The 25024-nt window shown below is 36.1% G+C and overlaps 1 protein-coding gene across 6 annotated transcripts in view; it reads left to right on the forward strand.

Moving 5' to 3' along the window:
* Positions 1–25024, forward strand: part of BTRC (beta-transducin repeat containing E3 ubiquitin protein ligase) — a 182105-nt gene that overhangs the window by 60001 nt on the left and 97080 nt on the right. For 3 of the 6 annotated variants that reach the window (XM_055300183.1, XM_055300182.1, XM_055300184.1), the window contains one exon: positions 8424–8531. The exons of the other annotated variants lie outside the window; for them this stretch is intronic. In XM_055300183.1, the coding sequence (XP_055156158.1) occupies positions 8424–8531 (108 nt within the window). The remainder of the gene's footprint in view (positions 1–8423; positions 8532–25024) is intronic. 6 annotated transcript variants of the gene reach the window in all.

Below are 25024 nucleotides of genomic sequence, written 5' to 3' on the forward strand. Positions count from 1 at the left end.
TACAGGTATCCTCTGCTTTATACCACTTTGCTTTTATGAAAGAACTATTACAATAGTACCTATTTTCACTAATCAAAAGATATCTGAAGAGGATTTTGACTTCTATGAAAAAAGGAGAAAATGAAAATAGCATTAAGTGTTTGTTTTGCAGTCTTATGTTGTAGAGGCAGCATACACCCTGAACAGTTAGAGTGGCACTGCTAAGCTCCTTCTCTCTAGAACTCCAGTCAGCATCTCAGCATCAAGTCTCCATAGCTTGAAATGTGTGTGTGAACATTTGTGCTTTATCTCCATTTATTTTGTGTGTCCATTAGCAAGATATGTCCTAAGGTATTAGAAAATCTTAAGAGGTTATTTTTTGGGTCTGAAACTAAAAAATGTTTCCATATAAATAAATGGCAATTCCTTCCTTGCTTTATGCCATTTTGGATTTTGAAAGTTTATATAGAAACACTGTATTTTTTAAAAAGATTTATATTTATCTATTTCAGAGAGAGTACATATGTTTGCACATGCTAGTGAGGGGAGGGGCAGCAGGAGAGAATCTTCAAGCAGACTCCCTGGTGAGTGGGGGGCTTGACTATAGGCTCCCCATGACCCACGAGATCACAACCTGAGTTGAAACCAAGAATTGGATGCTTAACTGACTGAGCCACCCAGGCACCCCAGGAACCACTCTACTTTTGGAATGCAAGGGAAACCTGTATATGTCTATATGAATACACATATATCATTTACCTAGAAACTTCTATGTACTGTAAGCTTTGAATTCACAATAGTATCTTCAATTCTAGTTTAGTAGCATAGCATTCATTCTATTTTTCTTCCTTTCTGTATTTGTAACTTTTTTTTTTTGATTAGGTGAGATCTTGCTCTTATTATCCTCAGTATTTGATCTATCCCCTTATTTGATCCATTCTCCTATGTAACTCAGCTACTGTTGCTGAGTAGAGTGGTCTTCATTCCCCACCCCATACTCTATGTGGGGAATGAAGTCATCATTAAGCATCTATGTGGATGCTTTCCTTACCCTTTTGGTTTCTGACTATTTATTTGCATTGGGCTCCTCTCCCACTGGATCTGAAACACTGTGTTGGACCACTGCTGCTCTACCATGCTTATCCCACTGGGTCTGAAACTCAGTGCTAGGCCAATATCTGTCCACTCTCAATGAATGTCTTCTGTTTACTTTGGGAATCCTGGCTGTCCTGCCCCCTCATCACATTCCTCATCATATTGCTCACTGCCATTCTGGTCCCCCGTGGGGTAGCCTTCCTTATCCTTATTCCACTAGGCCTGTAGTACCCCATGCCAGGCCACCCTCTTGTGCAGATTTTTTTCCTCACCTAGCTTAGGCTCTGAAACTATGCCAGGCCTCTTCCCCCTCAGGGACACCTTTCTCACACCTCTTCAACTCCAAAAGCCTGTATTGGGCAGGATAGTATATTCTTTTTCTTTTTCTTAAATTTTATTTATTTGTTTTTTTAAAGATTTTTATTTGTTTATTCATGACAGAGAGAGAGAGGCAGAGGGAGAAGCAGGCTCCATGCAGGGAGCCCAATGTGGGACTCCCGGGTCTCCAGGATCACACCCTGGGCTGAAGGCGGCGCTAAACTGCTGGGCCACCAGGGCTGCCCTCTTAAATTTATTAAAAAAATCTGCAGCTACTTCTACCATTCAGTTTGATGCCTATACTTAGCCTATACTCAATGTCTGTCAGATTGAGTTTTTCTTTTTCTTTTTTTTTTTAAGATTTTACTTATTTATTCATGAGAGACAGAGAAAGAGAAAGAGAGAGAGAGAGAGAGGTGGAGACAAAGGCAGAGGGAGAAGCAGTCTCCATGCAGGGAGCCTGATGTGGGACTCGATCCTGGGTCCCCAGGATCAGGCCCTGGGCTGAAGGCAGGCACTAAACCCTGAGCCACCCAGGCGTCCCAAGATTGAGTTTTTCAAGTAAGAAAGGACACAAAGAAAGAAGAATCAAATAAAAAAACCAAAAACCCTCACTAGTATTTTTATAGCAAATGCTTTTAACCTAGTACATTGCACCTTATACAGAAACCAGTGATTCCCACACCTATATAATCCATACACTAGGCTTCTATCCAAGCTTTCATGCTAAGTTTTTACTGACATACCAGAGTTGTATTATTATGTCACATTAATGATTTCTGAGCGTATCTAGCTCACTTTCCTCCCATTGTGTCTACGAGTGCTACCACCATCCTTCTAGTCATTCAAGTTTGAAAACTCAATTATTTCTGATTCATCCTCCTTTCCTTATAGTCAGTTGGTTGTGAAGTCCTGTTAAGTCCTTTGTATTGGGCACTGTCCTAGGTACTCAGAATATCTAGTTCTGAATCCCATCTTTATTGCTTGCTGGGTGCCTATCAACTTTTGTTAGTTTATTTAACCTCTCTGGATCTTATTTACCTTGCTAGATTGTTTTACAGGTGAGTAAGATGATTATGAAAGAGCTTTATCCAGTACCATTCTAGTAAGACCTTCCAGTCTGGTAAGATTGGTCTTAATAAAGTAACTGTTATTATTTTATCAGTATTTTTACTGTTCCATAAGTAAAAATTACTTTCTTCTTTTTGGTATGTAGCTCTCAGTGATCTCTCATTTCTTTTTTTTAAGATTTTATTTATTTATTCATGAGAGACATACAGAGAGAAGCAGAGACACAGGCAGAGGGAGAAGCAGGCTCCATGCAGGGAGCCTGATGGGGGACTTGATCTTGGGATTCCAGGACCACGCCCTGAGCCAAAGGCAGATGCTCAACCACTGAGCCACCCAGGCGTCCCAGTGATCTCTCACCATTAAGCTCACGTTTATGGAGTATCTACTATGACCAGATACTGGAGATTAAAAAAGATTTAAGGAATATGGTCTGGTGGAGGAAACAAATATGTAATTAATTTACATACAGTAACAAGTGCTACAATAAAATTAAAGCCTGTGCCTGAACTTTCTAAATTTTAATTAAACTAATATAGCAGCTATTGTTAAACACAATTTAGTATATTATTGTATTTTTCCTTGCAGTTACTGTTTGTGTTGGTTAATTTATTTCCCCAAGATAGATTATAAACTACTTGAGAACAAGTCTTTATATAGGTAAATCTTTGTGTTTGGGGGAGATAAACACATTGGGGTCTTCCATCATTACCATGTAGTCACTGTAACAACTCTTCCCAACTTGAGTTCACTCTCCCTTTAAAATGAAAATATTAATGACTCTTTGACAAGGTTTGTAATCATTAAATGAAATAATGTATTTAACGGATCTAGCACAGTTTATACCTGATAAGTTTTGGTTCTCTTCTCCTTATACTCCATGTGTATCCATTTTGGTAAAGAACAGTAAGTACTTGATGGATGAATTTATTGATTCTGTGGCTTGCAGTTCATAATGGCTTCCCCGAACATTTTGAAGTACAAGTGATGTTCATGGAAGCCTTAGTTATGATATCACATTTTTTTTTCTTTTGCATTCTTTTTTTTTCTTTTGCATTCTTATTTCAATTTTACCATGACCTTGTACAATAAGGCTAGGCAGATAGGACTGTCCTATGTGACAGGTGGGAGTTTCATTTTTAAAGTGAACTAAATTGAGATTCTGAAGAGGCAATCATTGAATTTGAATAGATAGAGTCTGAATATATTACATGGCCTATGGAATACTATATTTCTCTTGGCCTGACTTTTAGTTGATATAGTAGTGAAAAGGGAATTCTTCTATTCCATGGCTTAAGGATACATAAACTCTCAATGCAGCAATCTTTTTATTGTTGATTATTATAGCTTCTATTACTCCTAGAAGTTGACCAACAGGGACCTGAGTTTAGGAGATTTTGTCATTCAGCTTTCATATAGTAAATGCTGAGGCCAGCCCTTTGCCTGCAGGGCCCTCTGTCAGTGAAGAGGAACTGTGACTTTTCTCCAGGCAGCCAAGTGCGGGGAGGAGTCAAGGTTTTCAACTGTTCTCTGTGAAAATGAATTTGTACTGTTGAACCTGAAGGGCACTAGATAGTATATTCTTCTTGAAGCACTGGAGGCCCTTTGTTGCAACATTTCAATCTCTTTCTGATTCTTCCAAGTAGCAGAAAACATGTTCAAGCATTTTTTAAAATGCTGTGTCTGATTTTCAAAAGCTAGTAAACGTATTCAATTGGATAATAAACTTTAGTTGTAATAATATAGTCTTCAACTTTCTTTGATTTTTGCAAAGTAGAGTTAGTTTGGAGTGAGGTCAAGTGGGGAATGAGCTGACAAGACAGCTTATATGCAGTGTAGGGCTGGATTTGTATAGGATGAAGGCACATATGTGATATAAACTTGGTTGTAGCTTTTGAGATTGTGTAGGAGAAACATTTAAGGAATAGGTCATTCACAAGTCTTTTAACAGTTAATAAAAGTTAAATATTTAAACATGAAACTATAGTTGCTAGGTTACATTTTGGTTTAGAACCTGCTTTTTTTTAATTAAAATTTTTTTAGATATAGAGAGGAAACCTTAGAAATTTAAATATTTTGCAGCCTAAACTTTTGTGTGTGTGTTTTTTTTTTTTTAAGATTTTATCTATTATTCATGATAGACACAGAGTGAGAGGCAGAGACACAGGCAGAGGGAGAAGCAGGCTCCATGCAGGGAGCCTGACATGGGACTCGATCCCGGGTCTCCAGGACCACACTCTGGGCCAAAGGCAGGCACTAAACCATTGAGCCACCCGGGGATCCCAACTTTTTTGTTTTAAGTAGAAAACTATTTGTGCTTTTCAGGTTAAAGGTAAGTTTTAAAGGGGATTGTGTATTAAACATGGGGAGAGGGATCCCTGGGTGGCGCAGCGGTTTGGTGCCTGCCTTTGACCCAGGGCGCGATCCTGGAGACCCGGGATCGAATCCCACATCGGGCTCCCAGTGCATGGAACCTGCTTCTCCCTCTGCCTATGTCTCTGCCTCTCTCTTTTTCTCTCTCTGTGACTATCATAAATAAATAAAAAAAAATTAAAAAAAAATAAATAAACATGGGGAGAATAGAATGGATGTAGATCTTTGTCAGAAATTGATGAATCAGGATGTCCCTAAAATATATAGAAATAAAAGAATAGTAACCAAAATGACACTACTTTCCACCCTGTTACTTCTTGCTCAAATTTCTTTTGATTTTCCCCTTCCTTTAGAAAATGCTCCTAAATGTGTAGAAGGGAAAGGGTTAGTAGTGTTGGAGTTATAGCCTATTCCATTAATTTTGTGATTATATTTTTTTCCTCAATGTTTTTAAGTGACATTTACCAGTATAGACAAGATTAATTGTTACAATACAAACCAATTTGAAAATTGGTTTTTAAATTGAGCTATAATATATAAAATCTTATGATAATGTGCAGATCTGACTATATGCAAGCGCAGTTTTCAGATCCACACCAATTGTCTTGTAATAATCGAAAATGCATCTTCTGTGTGGTGTTTGCAAGTTAATGCTATTTTAGAAATCACACCAGTATTTCTAGTGGCTTTCTTGGGTGTTTGTGGCTCATTATTGATTATAGTTTTATCTTGAAATTTTAGTTTAAGGGATGAGGTAAGTCCTTTCAAATTCTTAGTTAGGAGTGTTGATGGAGGATAGAATGAATGAGTAAGGAGCATAAAGATGACCAATAGTAAGGAAAGACATAGTAATTAATCAAGGACATACTGCAGCAATAACACAGGATCTAATATAAAATGAAGGAGATGAAATGTTGCAAAGAGGAATGTCTTAAAAACTTACCAAGGAGTGTTCACATATATAAATATATTTAATAAAAAGAAGAGATTTTGCAGATGGCTTCAGTATGGCTAAAAGTATATGAGCCATCTACCTCTTTTGAAGGGAAGAGAGGAAGGGAAACTGTCTTCTTATGCCTATTGCTTTTTCTTTGTACCATTTCCTTTTTTCCTCTTCTGTATTTTCATTTTCTTTTTAAATTTATTTTCACTTCGATTCACTCCCCTACTTTTCTGAAATTCAGTCCCATCTTCAGAATGAGACTTCTGCCTAACATCCAGAGAACTTTAACCAACTGCTTAATAATATGCAGTGTCTTTCATTAACCACAAGAGGAACTAACAACAAATTGTTTTTTTTATATTAATGATTTTAAACATAGAAGAATTTAAGTTTGAGAGAATGTCACTAGAATGGATTTTTGTCTCTTGTTCATTGTTCTATTCCTCATGCCTAGAACAATACAAGGAAAATGTTCAATAAATCCTTGTTGAATGAATGACTAAAAACATTAGATTTAGAAATTTTTAACATCATTTACTTATAAAAATTATTTTAGCAAAGAACTTGGTGCTTCCAATGTAGAGCTGTAATAGGAGAACAGTGATTTTTTTTTTTTCAGAGAACAGTGATTCTTAAGGAAAAAAAATTTTTGTCCTACTCTCCCTTATTCTCCTATTGCCTTCTGACAACATGAGACTCTCTCCTGAGAACTACTGGAAAAGACTGAAATTAGTATAAATAGTTCTAAGGAGAGTTGAAGTAAATGAGAGACGTACATTGGCAGGGTAAATGGGAGAAGGAAATTACAAGTTCACAGGATGGAAGTAAGATGGGTATTTTTTTTTTTTTAAGATGGGTATTTAAACAAAATACCAAGTTAGGTATTAGCTAGAGCACCAGGACCAATTAGAAGGACAGAGAAGGTGAGTTAATGTAGGCAGTAGGGAAAGATCGGATCAATAGAGTGCTTGGATTTCGTACAATAGATACAGGGAGCCATTATGAATTATTGGTGATAGTGACATGATAGTAAGGTGAACACAATTATTCTATTTAGCCGCTGTTTGTAAAATGGATTATAGCTTGAGGTGAAGAAACATTGGAAACAGTGAACAAAGTTAGGAGGTTGTTGTAGTAGTTTAAAGCAGTGTAGCTGTTGTGGTTGGTGTGCTATCCAGTAATGTCTTCAGCAAATAGCCTTCTTCGAAGTCTGATATCTCCACATCATGACCTAGGGATGCATGGAGGCAGGAAGAAGAGTTCTGCACTAAAGAAGCAATGGGCCAGCATTCCAGTTCCTACTTCTCTACTTTTTAAATTCATGTTCACAGATACAAACTTCGATTTTTCCTGGGCATTAATCACCTTAACTTAAAATGAGGAAATAATGACCTCAAAGCAGGATCTAGACCAGATCATTTTTTTGGAGTCCTTTGTAGCACACTATCCTTAATATCAGTTATAGACAGTGTGAACAATGAATACCATATTTTGTTTCCTAATATTAATTTCTATAACTAGAACATTTTAAGAATAAAAAACTCCCATCATATTAAATATTTTAAGACTTAAAATTTCAATTTTAATATTATGTATATTGACTGCTATGTTTTAAAATATGTATTCTTGTTTTTATATGTGGTTTGATCAGGTATTTAGTTTATGTGGTACTCTTAGATTGTTGATGGATTAACCTTAGCTTGGGAAAAAAAAAAAAAAAAACCTTAGCTTGGGATACATTTAGAGAAACTTGAAGAATGTAAAAATTCTTTTAAAAAGATGCAGTGTTTTATAAGATTATAGGAGCAACAACACTAAAACTGTTTAGTGTTACTAGAAATCATTCCTACCTTTTTTCCCTAGTGAATACACTATATGTATACTTACACTCACACATACCTTTTTATTTAGAAGATTTTAATACCAGCAACTTTTTGGGGTTCTCTCTTTTTCTGTCCTTGTCACTTTTTCTTTCTTTGTTGTTGTTTTCCCTTCTGTTTGGGTTGCCCCCTCCCCCTCCCCAATCCATCTGGAAAGATGAAGAGGCAGCTGCTCTGGTAACTATGCATTTTGGTTAATGAATAGCAGACTAACAAGATACATAAAACATATGCAAACTGCAGAGTTAGTTGCTGTCAAAACTGTGGGGGTATAATGCGTTCTCTTTCCTTCTCCCCACCTTCTAAAACAAAACAAAACTTTCCTAATGTATTTTGCTTTCTAATTTAACCTTCGTAATAATGAAATTACTGTGAAGTGTTCCTTTTTCTGTTTAGTTTTCAGTATTTCACCCTGTGGTGAATTTATGAGAGATGAAGTGTACAGAGGAAAAGAATTGATTAATTGGATTAAGAAGTAGATTTTCTTTAGACTCATACATAAAAGAACAGAGACAAAAATTTTTACTAAATATTTGTTTTTTTTGACCTTTAACCTCCTTTCTTTCCCTTTGCCTTTTGGCTACTAGTGTCTCTTTCAAGGTACTCTCTGGGGTTAGGACTAGTAAGCAGTATGTTTCTTGAATATGTTTCTATCAGAAAGGCCAACTGCAACTGGAATATTGCATTCAGCCAAGCCTTGAAAATTCCTGTAATCTGTGCCATCCTGTCTCATACTGTCCCATCTCATAGTTGTCCTCTCTCTGCAGTGCTCTATGCCCAGGTCTCTGTGGCTGGGCTGCTCCAGCCTGGCGGACAGCATGCCTTCGCTGCGATGCCTGTATAACCCAGGGACTGGCGCACTCACAGCTTTCCAGGTACTTTCTCTGTCTCTGTGGGTTATTTGCGGGCATTAGTGTATGTCTAATTCATTAGTGTGTCCTCCTTCTTTCCTATGCTTTACTTATGTTCACTTTCTCTTTCATATTGCCTGTATTTCACATCACTCAGTACTCCTTTAATGATTCATTTTTTAATGTAGACCCGGACTAATCCACTCTTAAGACGTTTTTATTATTGTAATTGGTTTGCCAGAATTGACATAGCACAACATGACTATTGGTTTTCATATTTAGTACAACTATGATAGTGAATTTTAAAATAATTTCAACAAATAGCATTTATTATGTAATGTTTGCTCTGGATCTACAGAAAGCCAATTAATGTAATTAATTAATGTAATTAATTTTAATTAATCACAACTAATTGAACACCTTCTTGTGTTTTTCTTATAATTATTAAAAATAAACAGTGCTCTAATTCAGAGTGTCTCCTGGTTACTATCCTCCTTTATATATTTTGGGGTAAGATCTGCATTTATTTGTCTCTTAATTAACAGGTCTAGTTTCAAGGTAGAAAGGCCTTTTAAGACCTTTGAGTACAATATTCCTTGAAATAGTGCAGCTGGTCTTGCATGAACTGACAGATTCTAGTTTCCTTTAGCCTTTCTTAGAGGCAATTAGGACATTTCTAGGTTGTGAGAAAAATCTTTAGAGAGAATGGAACATTTGTAGAGAAAAATCTAAGAAAGAGCTTGATGCCCATAGCTTACAGATTTGGTTCTATATATAGTGATTTTCTTGGCAGAAATGTTACCTGTCCACCTGAGGTATTTCAATTTGTGTTTTAGCATTTGATAATAATACACGAGTTAACTTTTTGTTTGTTTTTAACCTATGTAGCTCATATTCTATTTAGAAGAATTTCAAATGCAAGCATTAAGCAAGCATCAGAGTGCTTATGACTGTAGTCTTAGTTAAAAGAGAGGAAATTAAGTATTCCCCATTCCTGAACTGTGCTAACAATTGCTAGTCTTTAATGATACTATTTAGTGGTGATAATGCTAGGTACCTATTTCTGTTTGTCCTTTGTAAAACATGATATTAAACTTCCTTTGCTTGCCTTAGGAGATACAATATATGAAAATGCATTTAATATTAGTTAAATCAGAGCTTCTATACTGTCTTTGAGACTAGTATGATCTTGAGCAAGTCATTTCACCTTCATCCTTATGTTCCTCATCTGTACATGGGGACTACAGTAAAGGCATGCAGTAAATGGCTGCTGTTTTTATTGTCTTCATCATCATTAATATTATTGCTGTTATTAGAGAATGTTGTCATCCTGTCAGTATCCATTTATTTCAAGTATTTAAATTTTTTGGCTGCATATTGTATTGGTAAAGTTTCTGCTCTTGAAGAACTCATGGTCTAACCTGTGGGTTTTTAATCTTTTTAGGGTTGTAATAAGTTTAGCTAAACTACAAAGTCTAAGACAACAGTCACTTCAAGACTGCCCTCGTTTCAGACACCAGTTGCAAGTTCAGGAGCCCCATGACCCCATTCATGTTTGATAGTTAACTAGAAAGGATTCAACAGAACTCTGAAAGTTGTTATACTTAGTTTATTACAGGGCAAGAAACAGGTTAAAATTAGCCAAAAGAGAGACATATGGGCAGATTTTCGAAGGGACCAAATATAGAAGTTCCTATCATCATCTCCCCATAGATTCATGCCCTGGCCACAGTATATGACAGTACACACAGGGCACAGCCAACTAGGGAGATTTACCCAAGTCTTTGATGTCTGGAGTTTTTGTTTGGGGGCCCAATTACAAACTGCCTGCATGGCTGTCTCTTAGTCTCTCGCCCCTTCTGTGGTCAACTAATTCTTTCAGCCTTCATTTCCTCTTGGGATTGGAACTGGAAAGTATGGCTCAAGGCCCCCACTATAAATCAAATTTGTCCAGTGGCCAAAATCCTCAGGGAAAGAAAGACTGTCCTCCTAGGTAATAAGTTCCAGAGGCTAGCTATACCTTCCATTAGCCAAAACAAAGACACCAGACCTGTCTTTGGATGAGGTTAATTCATTACTACACAGGGGTCAGGGACTCCTTTGAGTATCCGATGAGAACTATAGATCTTTAAAAAAAATGCATATAACACATAGACAAAATTTAATAGTTATGTGTATAATCGCTATAGTTCTTTTAAATCACATAATACCCAGAGTATAAACTCCCAAACTGAAAAATCCTATGAGAGAAAGGCAGCCATAAGAATATATAAATGAATCTGATCTAACCCAAGGGTGGGAGTAAGGAAGATCAGATAATAAATGTTTGAGTTGGGGTGTCTAGGTGGCTCAGTGGTTGAGTGTCTGCCTTCGATTCAGGGCGTGATCCTGGAGTCCCAGGATCGAGTTCTGCATTGGGCTCCCTGTGAGGAGCCTGCCTCTCCCTCTGCCTATGTCTCTGACTCTCTGTGTCTCATGCATGAATAAATAAAATCTTAAAAAAAAATGTTTGAGTTAAAATCTCCAGGGTGAGTAGGAATTAACTAGACACAAGGGAGAAAGGGAGAAACATTTCAGGCCTGAGAAAGAGGCAATGCAAAGACCTTGGGGCCAAATGGAGCTTGGTACTTTTAAGGACTTTACTGGAAAAATACTATTATTTCAGAGAAGAAGGAGAATGGAGCTAGGAAAGATTGAGAAGCTTGATCATGCAGGATTTGTGGGGCATCTTAGCCTTGATGCTAAGAAGAGCGGTAAGCTATTGAAAAGTTGGACTTAAACACAAGTTTGACCTGATCAGATTTGCATGTTTTTTATTATGTATAAAGATTTATTTATTTATTTGAGAGGTTGAGAGAGAGAGAGTCATATGCACATGAGTAGGGTGGGGAGAAGCAGAGGGAGAGGGAGAAGCAGAGTCCCTGCTGAGTAGGCAGAGGCTTAATCTTGTAATTCTTAAAGATTAGTTGCAGTATAGAATCTGAAACCATATCAAATTTTGTGCTCTGTTAGATTAAAATGCATTGGTCTTAATCTTTTCAGCAAATCATGCTGGAACATCTATGTGCAAAATAATGAACCTCAACTATTACATAACATATATATACAAATAAATGTACATAGCATAAATATACAAAAATAAACTCAGATTGGATCATAGACCTACATATGAGCTACAGTTACAAAACTGATAGGAGGAAAGGAGGGAGAAAAAAATCATTATGACTTTGGGTTTGACAGATCGCAGTGAGATGCTTCTTTTCACCCTGAGATGTAGGGACTGGGAATTTGGTAGACTCTAGGTAGTTAACATATTCATTCTAGCATGAAAAATGCTGTGCTAGAAAATTCCTTGAAAGAAGAAGCAATCTCTTGTATTTATCAATTGACCTGCACAGCGTTCTGTAGAGTGTTTTTAGTATTTGGGGCCCAGTAAATACTGATGATTTGAACTATATTAGATCAGTGGTAAAGATAATCATATACAATTAAAAATTGTACAAATTCCTCTGACTTCAACACCAAGATATGAAAAAAAATTCAAATTTTCATTTGGTCTAAAGCAATCTTAAATTTCAAGTCATTAGGAAAGAATTCTGAAATTTGACTGTCCCTGTAATGCAGGACTTTCTCTGTTTGGTCTTAAATATCAACAAATACCTATTTTAAAAATGTTTTTGAGTCCCCTTGTAAGTTATTACTTCTAGGATATATTTGGAGAAAAGTCAGTTTAGAGATTTTGCTGGAAAAATCAGGGATAGATTTGGTGCATGGGCCTTGAAGTATATTGCAGGAATGAAATTGTGTTGCACAGGCAGGAAAGAGGTGCTTAAGAAACATGTTAGAAAAGTAGACCAGGGGATCCCTGGGAGGCGCAGCGGGTTGGCGCCTACCTTTGGCCCAGGGCGCGATCCTGGAGACCTGGGATCAAGTCCCACGTCGGGCTCCCAGTGCATGGAGCCTGCTTCTCCCTCTGCCTGTGTCTCTGCCTCTCTCTCTCTCTCTCTCTCTGTGTGTGACTATCATAAATAAATAATAATAATAAAAAAAGAAAAGTAGACCAAAGGCTGTTTTATAGTGTAGAGGTTATGAGCTTGGGCCCTGATGCCAGACTGCTTGAGATTTGAGCCCGGCTCTGTCTGGATATGACTTTGGGCAAGTACTTGACCTCTTTCTACCTAGGGTGTTTTTTTTGTTGTTGTTGTTGTTTTGTTTTTTTTTTTTGTCAGTAAAATGGGCATGATCTCTCATTGAGCTGTTAAAATTAAATGACTTAAGTTTAGAATAGTGTCTGGCAACGAATGGGTTTTGTATTATTGGAAAAGTGCACAGAGGGTAGGTTTGGAGGCTGTTTTTCACCTTGGTATAAAATTATATACTATTAAATAAAGTCTTATTTTTTTCATTCCTTGTACCCCAGTTTTGTGTCACAGGGAAGCCTACTCTTGGTTCAGGTATTGATAAGAAAATTTTACTTTTCTCAATATTGCTATAGGTATGAATGTCTATTTTTCTCATCATTATGTCTTACGTAGCAAAAATGGAAGAAATGGGGCAGCCTGGGTGGCTCAGGGGTTTAGCGCTGCCTTCAGCCCAGGGCGTGATCCTGGAGACCCAGGATCCAGTCTCACGTTGGGCTCCCTGCATAGAGCCTGCTTCTCCCTCTGCCTGTGTCTCTGCCTCTCTCTCTCTCTGTTTCTCATGAATAAATAAATAAAATGTTTAAAAAAATGGAAGAAATGCTTATATTCTGATTTTATTCTATTAATTCAATCAGTTCTGTCAGGTTCTGTGTGCACACATGCTCAAGATTCCTGGCTAAGTTAGCAGGTAACAGGATTTAAATCTGTTCTTTCCTGTTCCCATTTACGAGAATTACAACAGTCTTAGTACATTTACATCTTTCCAATTTGGGTTTTATTTTATTTACCTATTTAGATTTTTGTTAATGTAAAATTTACACCTGGTGAAATACGCTGATCTAAAGTGTACTCTTGGATGAGTTTCACAAATCTGTATGTTTATGTAACCTCTTTCTCAAGATACAGAACATTTTCATAATCTGAGAAAGTTCCTTTGTAACTTCTTCCAATTAGTACTCCTCTCCACTATGCAATGACTATTCTGATTTGCCGCCAAAGATTAGTTTTTACCTATTCTTCAACTTCATATAAATAAACTCATATTAGGATACATTATTTTGCGTCTTTTTTTTATCAAGATGTTTTTGACATTTGTTCATTTTGTTAGGTTTATCAGTAATTTATTTTTTTATTGTTGAATATGTTCCATTGTATTACTGTACCACAGTGTGTTTATCCATTTGTTTATTGATAGACATTTGGATTGTTTCCATTTTTTTTTAACTATTATGAGTAAAGCTACTATTTATAGTTTGTACGAATCTTTTTGTGGACCTGTGTTTTTATTTCTCTTGGTAAATGCCTAAGAATGGAATTACTGGGTCATAAAATAAAGTATATTTTTAACTGTTAAAGAGACAGTCAAGTGGAAATAGCCCAAGTGTCCATTAACTGATGAATGGTCACATCTTCTTTATCCATACACACACACACACCACGCATACATGCATACACACACAATGGGATATTACTTAGCTATAAAAAAGAATGAAATCTTACCATTTGCCTCAGTATATCTATCTATCTATCTATCTATCTATCTATCTATACACATGCATAAACAATGGGATATTACTCAGCTATAAAAAAGAAGTCTTAAAAAAGAAGTTTTGCCATTTGCAGCAACATGGATGGAGCTAGAGAGTATTAGCCTAAATGAAATAATGCAGAAAGACAAATACCGTATGATTTCACTCATGTAAGAAACAGAGCAAATGAGCAAAGGAGGGGGAGAGAGGGAGAGAGAAGCAAATAAAGAAATAGATTATATATAGAGAAAAATTGGTTACCATGGGGAGGTGGGGGATGGTGGTGAGCATTAAGGAATGCACTTGCTATGATGAGCACTGGGTATTATATGGAAGTGTTGAATCACTATATTGTACACTGAAACTAATATTACACTGTATATTAACTAACTGGAATTTAAATAAAAACTTAAAGAAGAGGGATCCCTGGGTGGCGCAGCGGTTTGGTGCCTGCCTTTGGCCCAGGGCGCGATCCTGGAGACCCAGGATCGAATCCCACATTGGGCTCCCGGTGCATGGAGCCTGCTTCTCCCTCTGCCTGTGTCTCTACCTCTCTCTCTCTCTCTCTCTCTGTGACTATCATAAATAAATTAAAAAAAAAAAACTTAAAGAAGAGAGACATCAAGTAGTTCTTCAAAGTGGTTATCCCAGAAGAAATACTTCTTTTAAGTAATATGGTCAAATGTGTTTAAGGAAGTGAACTGGTAATAGCTTCCTTGTATTTTTTTCTTTGAAATTATTGCATTCTTTAATAAGTTTGAAATACTTTGAAAGCCAAAATTCTGTGACAATAGAAAAAGAAGAGCCTTGGACTCATTATTGAGTTTGTTGGGTTATCATCAGTAACTCAGATGAAGTGTTAACATTGCAATGGTTTGATTATTAGCATTTCACACCATACATTTTAAACTAGTGACTTTAGAAAAGATGCTGAAAGTATTGTTTAAATAGATCCTGTGAGGACCTAGATAAGGACCTAGATAATTTGAGTATAGTTTCATTTTCATCATTCCATTGGTTTGTCCTGGAAAGTATATGGGTGATTAAGAGGATTTCTGTTGATTAACAGTGGATTTATTTTGTAGAATCATTTGCTCATCCTCAGCAAGTGGTGATCTTATTTTCTGATATTAAATGAGAATGAGCAATAGAAAGTACTTGAAAATAGCTGAGTAATTAAGATTCTTTATTTTCTTTAGACACTGAAAGAGAAGAGAAATTCTAACAGTAAGAATATAACTAGATTTATATGACTTGACACCACTTAGAATAGGTGTCAAGTATAGCTATAGTATTTTAGGGAAATCTTGAGCTAAATGAACCATATAATATTTTAATATTAGCAAGGGTCCCTTGTCCAAGGTTAAAATGGTTGGGGGTTGACTTTAGGAAATACAGTGTATTTTATTGTTTAGCAATATTTAGAGGTTTACTAAATCTTAATCTGTTAAATGAAATGTTAGAATGGAACAATACTAGAAAAATTAAGTATTATTCAGAATGTATGTTATGTAAATCTTCATTTTACATTTGCAGTTTTAGGGCAATATGGCTTACCATACTGAATATCAACTAACATTCAAATCTTATCAGAAAATAATATCATTAAGAAATATTTTCCCATTACAAAAGTGCTTATCAAGCCCTAGGTAATACTCCCCGATTGTACAGGAATAATCTCAGTACAGCATAATTTCTGTTTAATAAAATATCAGTTCTTTTTTGTGCATATGTTGACATTTGATCTATGTTATCCCAGCTATAGCCTTTACATTAGTTCACATTTAGGGACAAATAAAAAATGCTTTTATTTTGTTGTGGGGGAAAACACATTTTCCCCTGCTTATAAAACTATTTTATTGCTTATTATAGAATATATACATTATTTGGTAAATATATAAATAAGGAAGTGTCACCCATAATCCTTACACTTTAAGATAATCATCATGTTAGTTTCCTTTAATCCAGAATGACATCTCTTTGTGCATGCATGTACACACACAGGCATGTCTGGGCAAATGTAGTTTAGTTTCAAAATATTTTCTATTCCATTTTATTATGAAATTATATAAAAATTAGTTTTGATATTATATACAGACAAATAGAAAGAATAAAGGAAATATTTTAAGTGTCCTCCTAGATATTACCACTTTATTGAAACTAATACTTTTGAATTTTAACTATGACTTATTCTTGTCCAAATTCTACATTCATTACTAGCCAGTTACATTGATTTCTGTCACTCTTTATCTCATGGCCAGTCGCTCATGTTTGTAAATTAAACATAATTTGAACTTGGTTTACCATTCATGTAATTGATTAGCAGCTTGCCACCACTTCCCTCTCATGTAATTTTTTTTTCCTCTCATGTAATTCTAGCCATTTCAAATTTACAGTTCGCCAAAGGTGCTGCGTTCTTTTATGTATCTGTGTCTTTGCAAATTTTGTTCTCCTTAGAAAACCCTACAGAAAACCCTACAGAAATCACCTATCCTCCCTAACCCCTACCTCCCATATTTATCTACCTGGCTACTTACTCCTCTCCATGATTCAACTCAAGTAGTTTTACCTCTAGGATAAAGGTCCTCGCAGATCTTTTCACCTCCCCCCCCCTTTTTTTTTTCACCCTCCCCCTTAACCTCATCAGAGCAAATGTACCCAGGGCATGCAGTAGATACCCCTGTCATAGCACTGATCTGCTATTTCAACTGTTCTCTCTCTAGACTGAGTTTCTTGAGAGTAGGACTATGTTTTGCTCATTTTATATTTCCAGTATCAAGTACAGTGCTTGATACAAAGTATGTACTTGATGAATTTTTGCTGAAGGAATGAATAGACTTAAATCATTGAAGAAAACTTTCAATATACATAGAGTGGGAGGAGAGCAAGCACTGAATTGCTGATGATGCCTACGTGTATGTGAAGGCCTACACATACTGTATTCAGAAAGAAGTCATGATAATTAAATATTCCAAAGATCACACATTGACACGGAAAAAATGAGAATATGCTGAATCTGATTTATTTCAGTCATCAAATTTTATACATTTGGCTTTCATACAGCTCATACTATGATGATCCCCTCTGAGTTAGATTTTGTGTGCTGAATTTGGACTCTTGTTGATGAACAAATGCATATTTCAAGCTATTTAATAGTGGCACTGCCAGCCAGTTAACAGTTCACTTTCAATGATGTCATCTTCTTTATCTTCACAGCAGTGTATGTTTGTCCAATTATTTGACTATTTTATTGCCTTTTACTCTTATTCTATGAAAGAATAGACAGACACTGGGAAAATTAAAATGATGATAGTAGTGATAAACACAGTCTATAGAGAAAAGATGGAATTCATTAAGCATACTGAAAGTGACCCTTTAGGCTTGATTAGGCACAAAATTAAAGTACATGCAAAATGTTGGAAGTATATTATTGAAGATCATTTCTTAAAAAGGAAGTTTTATAGATTAAAAACACATTTAACTAACATTGGACTGTACTGTTCAGCTTCTACCCTTTCAATGTTTGTCTATAGGAATTTCACTAAGAAAAGGAGAAATGAACTGAATTTGCTGCATTTTACCTTATCCTGGAAATAGTTTTTCTTGGAGGAATCATTAAGACTGATTTATCTTTCAAGGTGCCCACTTGGGTTATTTAAATACTCCAGTTATTTCAAGTTTTGTAATAATAGATTCCTCCATTGCTGAGTATTTTGACATGCCTATCTGTGATGCTGGGAATGGGAATGTTCATTTACAGGCCAATGTGCAATGTCATCTAACGTTTAGAGTAAACCAAATTATTTTATTGTGAGACAATCAGATTTCCTTAAAAATTTTTTTCCCTAATCGTTCTGAGAAGTTTAGCTCTTTACTTCATAAATAGGGCTTAGTTTTTGTTTAGGTTAAATAATCTTGGATTATCCCCAATTGCTCTAAATTCAATGTGAGCCCTAGTGGCAAGAGAATATAGGTACCCCAAGGGACCGGAGGTTGCCCCAGGGTAGGAAGCACAGACCAGAAGAATGGAACTGATGAAAACTTGAAGGGTGTTGGGAACTTCTGTGATTGCACTGTCCTCATCGGACAGATTCTTACTGTGGGCAGTTAAGACCTATATCCTCTGAGGTACATATTACTTTCCTTATATTCCAAGATTACCTTCTTGTTATTCTTATCTTTGTGCTGAGTAGAGGCCAGAGTATCGTAGGAGTTCTTTCTCGGCTATTCAGGCATCATTGTTGGTTGTTTTCTGACTGCCACAGCCATTTGTACCTTCTTTCACTATTGTTCTGCTTTATGTGGTAATGTTTTATTGTTTTGCTGTCCTTCCTTGTGTTAGTTTCTAGACTTGGTATTTTATGTGGACTGTCAAGATGTGCAATCTTGGTAGATAAGCAGCATTTAGGAAACTTTTTTGTCCTTTTTCATGACGAGAGAGAAACCCAGGTTATTTATGACAGCCTTAATAAGGGGAAAAAGAGACGCATCTCTTCACTTGTTTAGCTGCATTGGCCTCTAAGAATTTAATACTTTACCATTGGGAGGTGATACCCATGAGTTTTGTTTTTCCTGAGAGTGATGTTGAGTAGCCTTGAGCTTTTCTATATTCTCTGGCCCAGTCCTCTGGAGACCAAGTCTATTATATTTTTGAAATAGTTACTTGGGTCTAAGATGTAGTACATCATTATGAAATGGCATGTTGCAGTGTACCTTCCCTTGCTGAGTTATATGTCATCTGCCTTTTAAAGTTCTCAGCTGTACCATTCAAATCCTGAAGACCTTTGTTGCAAAGCTAGTATCCGTGTCTGGATATGAATTATTTTGGAATTCTGTGCCCTGTAAAGTTGATATTAAAAAAGCGTATATGCATTTTTGTATATGATCCTTCAGCAAAAAGTTAAGTCTTAGCCTGATTTGGTCTAATTTTTTTTGTGTTAGAGGTCGTAAACAGAAGGGAAAGAGTAGAAGGATAGGTACTCATTTTTATGTTTCACACATACACAAATATATATAGTGTACTACTTCAAACTAGTAAATATAAAGCTTTTGTATAGCATATAAAGTTATATATTTGAAAGAAAGCAACATGATTAGTTTTACTAAAATATAGTTGCTATTGTTCATTATAGTTTCTGCCCTTTACATGAGCCAAGTTTTTAGGTGAGTGCCTGCTTCTTTACTGGTGGTAAAACATAAGGGAAATTCCTAGTATAATATTTGTATATATCCCCTAGATTTGTTAATTGGCAGGCCATTAATTTTTTTAAGCATTTCCGTTGCAGCATAGTTTAGTCCTTTGGGGGGAATTGGTAAAATGAGGATAAAATGGGTACAGGTTTCCAACAGCTTGAAAATAACGCAGTATTTGACCAAAATCTCTTTTGTATTCCCTACTCTGGTTCTTTCCCAGTAGTCCTGGAAATGTGCCTATGGACTATTTACAGTGAGATTATAAAACTGAATCATGGTTTTGGTGAATATAAGCCAGAGCATGTGGCTCCAGCACCCCAGCTGGCAGTAAGCTCTCCCTAGGTTTATGAATGTAGTTAGATGGCCCCCAACTGTTTACAAGACAGCAGAGGTGAGGTCTTTGATTGACAAGTCAGAAATGCATTATATCATTCTCTCTGCCAGTCTCTGGTTCATGCTGTTAAAAATGTCAGCCTCCAAGTTTGAATGGCAGCCTGAGGGCCTTAGAAGCTTTTTGTTTTCTGAGATGGAAACACAAATTGGATGTGTGCCTGAGTGCTTCATCCTGGGCTGTAATTTCATCTTTTAGCTAAGAACCACAAGGTACATGAGCAAAGCACCCTGTAAACAATAATACTGTGGAAAAAAAAATAAACAAGGTCGTGTTTCTGGTACGTTGATCCGATGGTGTCCTGACCTCTATCACGTTGAACATCTCTACTCTGATTGCTGTTCCCTTTGGCATTACAATGAGAGAAAGAGAGACTGACATAGGAGGAAAAGATTTAAAGTTGCAGTGTCGTTGCACATTCCTTGTATTGGCTATGAAATATTGAACTGTCAGAATGTGACACTTGGTTTTTTAAGCAACCTTTCTTGTTTGAGGTGTTTGCAGTTCATTCCTTTCTCCCCCATTTGTCTGCTCTCATTGATAGGGTTGGAGGTAGTTGCCTTAAATGCATGAAAAGGGACAATGTTAAAGAGAAGTGGTGCTGATGGATCCAAATAAACTCACCACTGGAACATAAGTGTAGGCTGTGAGGCATGGGCAAAAGGAGATGAAAGTTGAGTTAGTTCATTAATCTGGGGGTTTATGGAACACTCTGCTGTAAGGAAGACTCAGTTTACGTCTCCGCTGTTTCTGTAGAGGCAGGAGGTTGGGAAAGCAGTAGTGGTTAAAGAGAAGAAATGGAATAACATGTTTGTTAAACTTGTCAGTTCACGTCAAAATTAACCCAACTCTGTTATTTATTGCTCTAATTATCCAGTATCTTTGGACAGTGGCTCATTATGAAAGATTTAAAGTTTTAGCAAGAAAAAACCTTTTTAATGTGCAAAATTCACATTTATAATAAGGTTGATCAATAGGTCATGTGGAAGAACCATTATGTTTGTATTAGTGCAACTTAATGGCACATGAATAGAAAATCTTTGTTGAAAAAGCCAAACCATAGATTTCGTGGTAAATATTTTCTAGTAGTAGAACATATTTTCTATTGCTATTTAAGTTGCAGTGTATCCTTTTTTTTTTTTTTTTTTTAATTCATGAGAGACACTCAGAGGCAGAGATACAGGCAGAGGGAGCCTGATGTGGGACTCAATCCCAGGACTCTGAGATCACAACCTGAGCCAAAGGCAGATGCTTAACCACTGAGCCATCCAGGTGCCCCCTTAAAATTTTTCTTCCTAGGAAAACAGCACTATTGATAGATGTGTGCTATTATCTTAATCCATTTTGGGGGCATAAACCTTACTAGTAAAGTTTTAAGTGAGAATGACCTTTTGTAATTCTTCTGGAGAATGAGAAAGTAGAAGTTTGTGTTGAAAGTACTTGAATTAACACTATTGATGGTGGTGTTTTAACACTATTGATGTTTTTAAAGGACAGCTGTTTCATTTAGCTCTCTCTCTTTACAAATATGAAAGGCAGAGAGCTATTTTCTGTCATAAATACATAGTGAAATGCACTGGAAAAATAGTGGTAATCATTTTTGACATTTTTTAATTCCCTCCTTTGAGGTCATACTGGAGAGGAGATAATATTTGTAAAATAATGCCTTGCTCCCTTGTGCCCAGAATTATGCCCTCATTTACAGAATGCAGTGTAAGACCAAAGGGAGGAATATTGACAATTAGTTACTGTTGTATTAAGTATTGCTCTCTATTTTTAAAGCATAAATATTGATGTAGATTTACATTTAAGCTATGAGAACCCACTATCTTGACTCAGTTGAGGTGGAGGAGTTCAAAAATCATTCTTACAGAAATTGGTTTCTCATTGTCTGATTTCTTGAGGATGAATAAAAACAAACCATTCTTTTCAATCTGGAAGAATAAGAGGTGTGCAAGTGCTTATCAAAGAAATAAGGCTGTAAATATGTACATTTATGAAATCTCCTAAATCTTAACACAGAGAAACTGTACAAAATTTCTTCTCTTGGTGTGTTTTTTTTTCTCTTGGTGTATTATTAATGCATCAATTACTGTGCAAATGCCTCAGCCCATGGGCTTTTATACAGCCACACCTCCATAATAATGATTAGCTTTATTACCTAAAGCCCAGGCTTGCCTTAAAAGCAAAAATCTGTGTATTCATAGAACCTTAGAATTTCAGCATTGGGGGTGGCACCTGAGGTGGCTTAGTTGATTAAGCGGTCTGCCTTTGGCTCAGGTCATGATCCAGGGTCCTGGGACCAAGCCCTACATCGGGCTCCCTCCTCAACGGGAAACCTGCTTCTCCCTCTCTCTCTGCCTGCTGCTCTCCCTGCTTGTTCTCTCTCTTAAATAAATAAACAAATAAGTAAAACCTTAAAAGAATTTCAGCATTCTGAAGGAGGGCTATAGAAGGCCATTTTGTTGCATATAGGAATCCTTTATGAAATGTTTGGCAGGGGGTCATGTAATCTCTGCTTGATCACTGCCAAGCTGAACTTGTTGAGGCATCTTGTTTTCTTTTTCACTGTTGGTTCTATATAAGCAAGTGTTCTCTCAAGGAGTCAAACTTTTTGTTCATTTAGTGATTAGAATTCTGCCTTTTGTAGTAATATAGAGTAATTGTTTTCATGTTCATATATTTATATGTTTGAGGATAACTATCATGTTTATATTTTTTTTGTTCTCAGGGTGAATATTTCTGGTTCTTTTAGTGTTTCTTTGGAAAATAGCAGTATTCATTCCTGCCATTTTTACAACCTCCTATTTTGGTGGAGGGTATTATCATTCTGGTTGTCCTTCCTTGTGAGTGACTTCCACCTTGACAGTGTCCTCATTATAGTGTGGCATGCATAACTAGAGACAGTGCTGTAAAAGTGGGTAATACAGGGAAACATCTTGTTTTGAACATAATTTGGATTATAATTTAATTACTGCAGCCTAAAACTGAAATCCTTCTTTGGTGTAGGGGATAGAAAAATCTCTAGGAACTTAGCCTGGGTTTGTTTCCTCGCCTTTTCTTTGAAGCCAGAAAAGCGTATGTAAGCATTTTGAAAAATGACATAATGTAGTGGCATATCTGGTACAGGTATTTTAAACCTAGCTCCAGTTCCTGAAGATGGTGAACATCTGCTTAGAGGTATTGTAGAGCTCCACAATGCACTAATTGAATTACTCTTTTCTGGAGTTGCCGACTGCACTAATTGAATTAGAATCTGTGTGTGTGTCTGTGTGTGTGTGTGTGTGTGTGTGTGTGTCTGTATAACTGAGATAATTCCAGCCTTCTCGGTAGAGATTTTGGGAGATGTGACTGATGGTGTGTACTGTGCTGCTATCTAATGGCAGCCTATGGAATTACTGCATGGTCTCCAGGGAAGAGAGAATGTAGCCTTCTGCTCTGGTGTGACCTCAGTCTAACCCCATCCACTTTAGTTCAAAAGGTCTCAGGATGTATTTTTGTAATTGTAAATTTAAGAAGAAAGAATGTGATTAATTTCTCCTTTAAAAATTAAGATAGGTTTTATTAGGCACAAAAATTTTAAAGAAGTATTAAGTTGTAAATATTCAGCTGAATTTAAAACTTCTAATGTCTCATTTAATGGGTGAAAACAAATATAAATGTACTGAGTTAATGGATCATGTTCTTTCTTATTAAGCCTTTCATATGATACAAATATAAAGAATTAATTACATTTTTGAAATATCTTAGTATCACAGAAAGGAAGAAGAATAAAGGAGCACCTGGGAGCCTGCTTCTCCCTCTATGTCTCTGCCTCACTTTTTGTGTATCTCATGAATAAATAAATAAAACCTTCTTTTTTTAAAAAAGGAAGAATAATAGAGGGTTTGGGTTGTTTTTTTTTTTTTTTTTTTTTTTTTTTGGTTTGGGTTCTTAAAATATATTTGTGGTTAAAAAATACTGAGATCAGTCTAAGAGTGTTAAATTTTGTGGTACATGAGTATGCTTTGTAAAATTAAAAAAATGGTTATAGGAAAAACATTTTAATTATAGCAATATCAGAAAATTCTACAAATCTGTACTTACATAAAATTTAAGATATTGTTATAGGAAAACATTTTAATTTTAGTAGTATCAGAGCAAGTTCTACAAATCTCTGTTGCTCTATCATTTAAAATTTAACTTTACCATAAATTTGGGCAAGTTTGAAATTCTCAAGTGAAGTAGGTAATTCTCTTCCTTTTTTTTTCAACAGAAAAGAATCTGTTAGTTACAATTTAATTATTTTTGTAAAACACCATGAAAGTATAATTCTGTACAACTTTATTTATTTTTTTTTTTAATTTTTTTTAATTTTTATTTATTTATGATAGTCACATAGAATGAGAGAGAGAGAGGCAGAGACACAGGCAGAGGGAGAAGCAGGCTCCATGCACCGGGAGCCCGATGTGGGATTCGATCCCGGGTCTCCAGGATCGCGCCCTGGGCCAAAGGCAGGCGCCAAACCGCTGCGCCACCCAGGGATCCCTCTGTACAACTTTAAAAGCAAACACACTGAGAACTCAGCGTGAACTGTTTTGATTCAGTTTAAGCATTCTAACTTGTAAAATAGCCCTTCAAAGAAAAATACTTATGTTTAATCACTTGATTTATAGAATGTGTATGTGTGCACATAATACCACTTCACTAATAGAGATGTGCTATTGGTTACCTTTCTGAGCACTTAAAATGATATTTTAATTTTATTGTATGAAAGAAACAAAGTATTATAAAAAAGTTGAGTAGGTGAGGTTTTTTTGTACGTGAGTTTGTTTTTTATTGAAAGATTGGGCTACTTAAGGTTTTTTTGTACAAATGGCTTTGACGAAAATGAAATATCTGATATGCACTCTATATAGGCTTCAAGGGCATTTTACTTGTTTATTTTTTAAAGATTTTATTATTTATTAATTCATGAGAGACACACACAGAGAGAGGCAGAGACTCAGGCAGAGGGAGAAACAGGCTCCATGCAGGGAGCCCGACACGGGACTCGATCCCGGGTCTCCAGGATTATGCCCTGGGCTGAAAGTGACGCTAAACCGCTGAGCCACCCAGGCTGCCCCATTTTACTTGTTCAGAAAATGCATCTTGACATCATATAGATCTAGAGCTTTACAAACAACATTGCCATTCATAACTAGACACAATTCCATTTAATTCATATATAGAGCTCCTATGTGCCAGGTACTGTACAAAGTATTAGGCATAAACTAAGAGTCA

Source organism: Nyctereutes procyonoides, unplaced genomic scaffold (genome assembly GCF_905146905.1).
Source record: "Nyctereutes procyonoides isolate TBG_1078 unplaced genomic scaffold, NYPRO_anot_genome, whole genome shotgun sequence".
Lineage (NCBI taxonomy): Eukaryota > Metazoa > Chordata > Mammalia > Carnivora > Canidae > Nyctereutes > Nyctereutes procyonoides.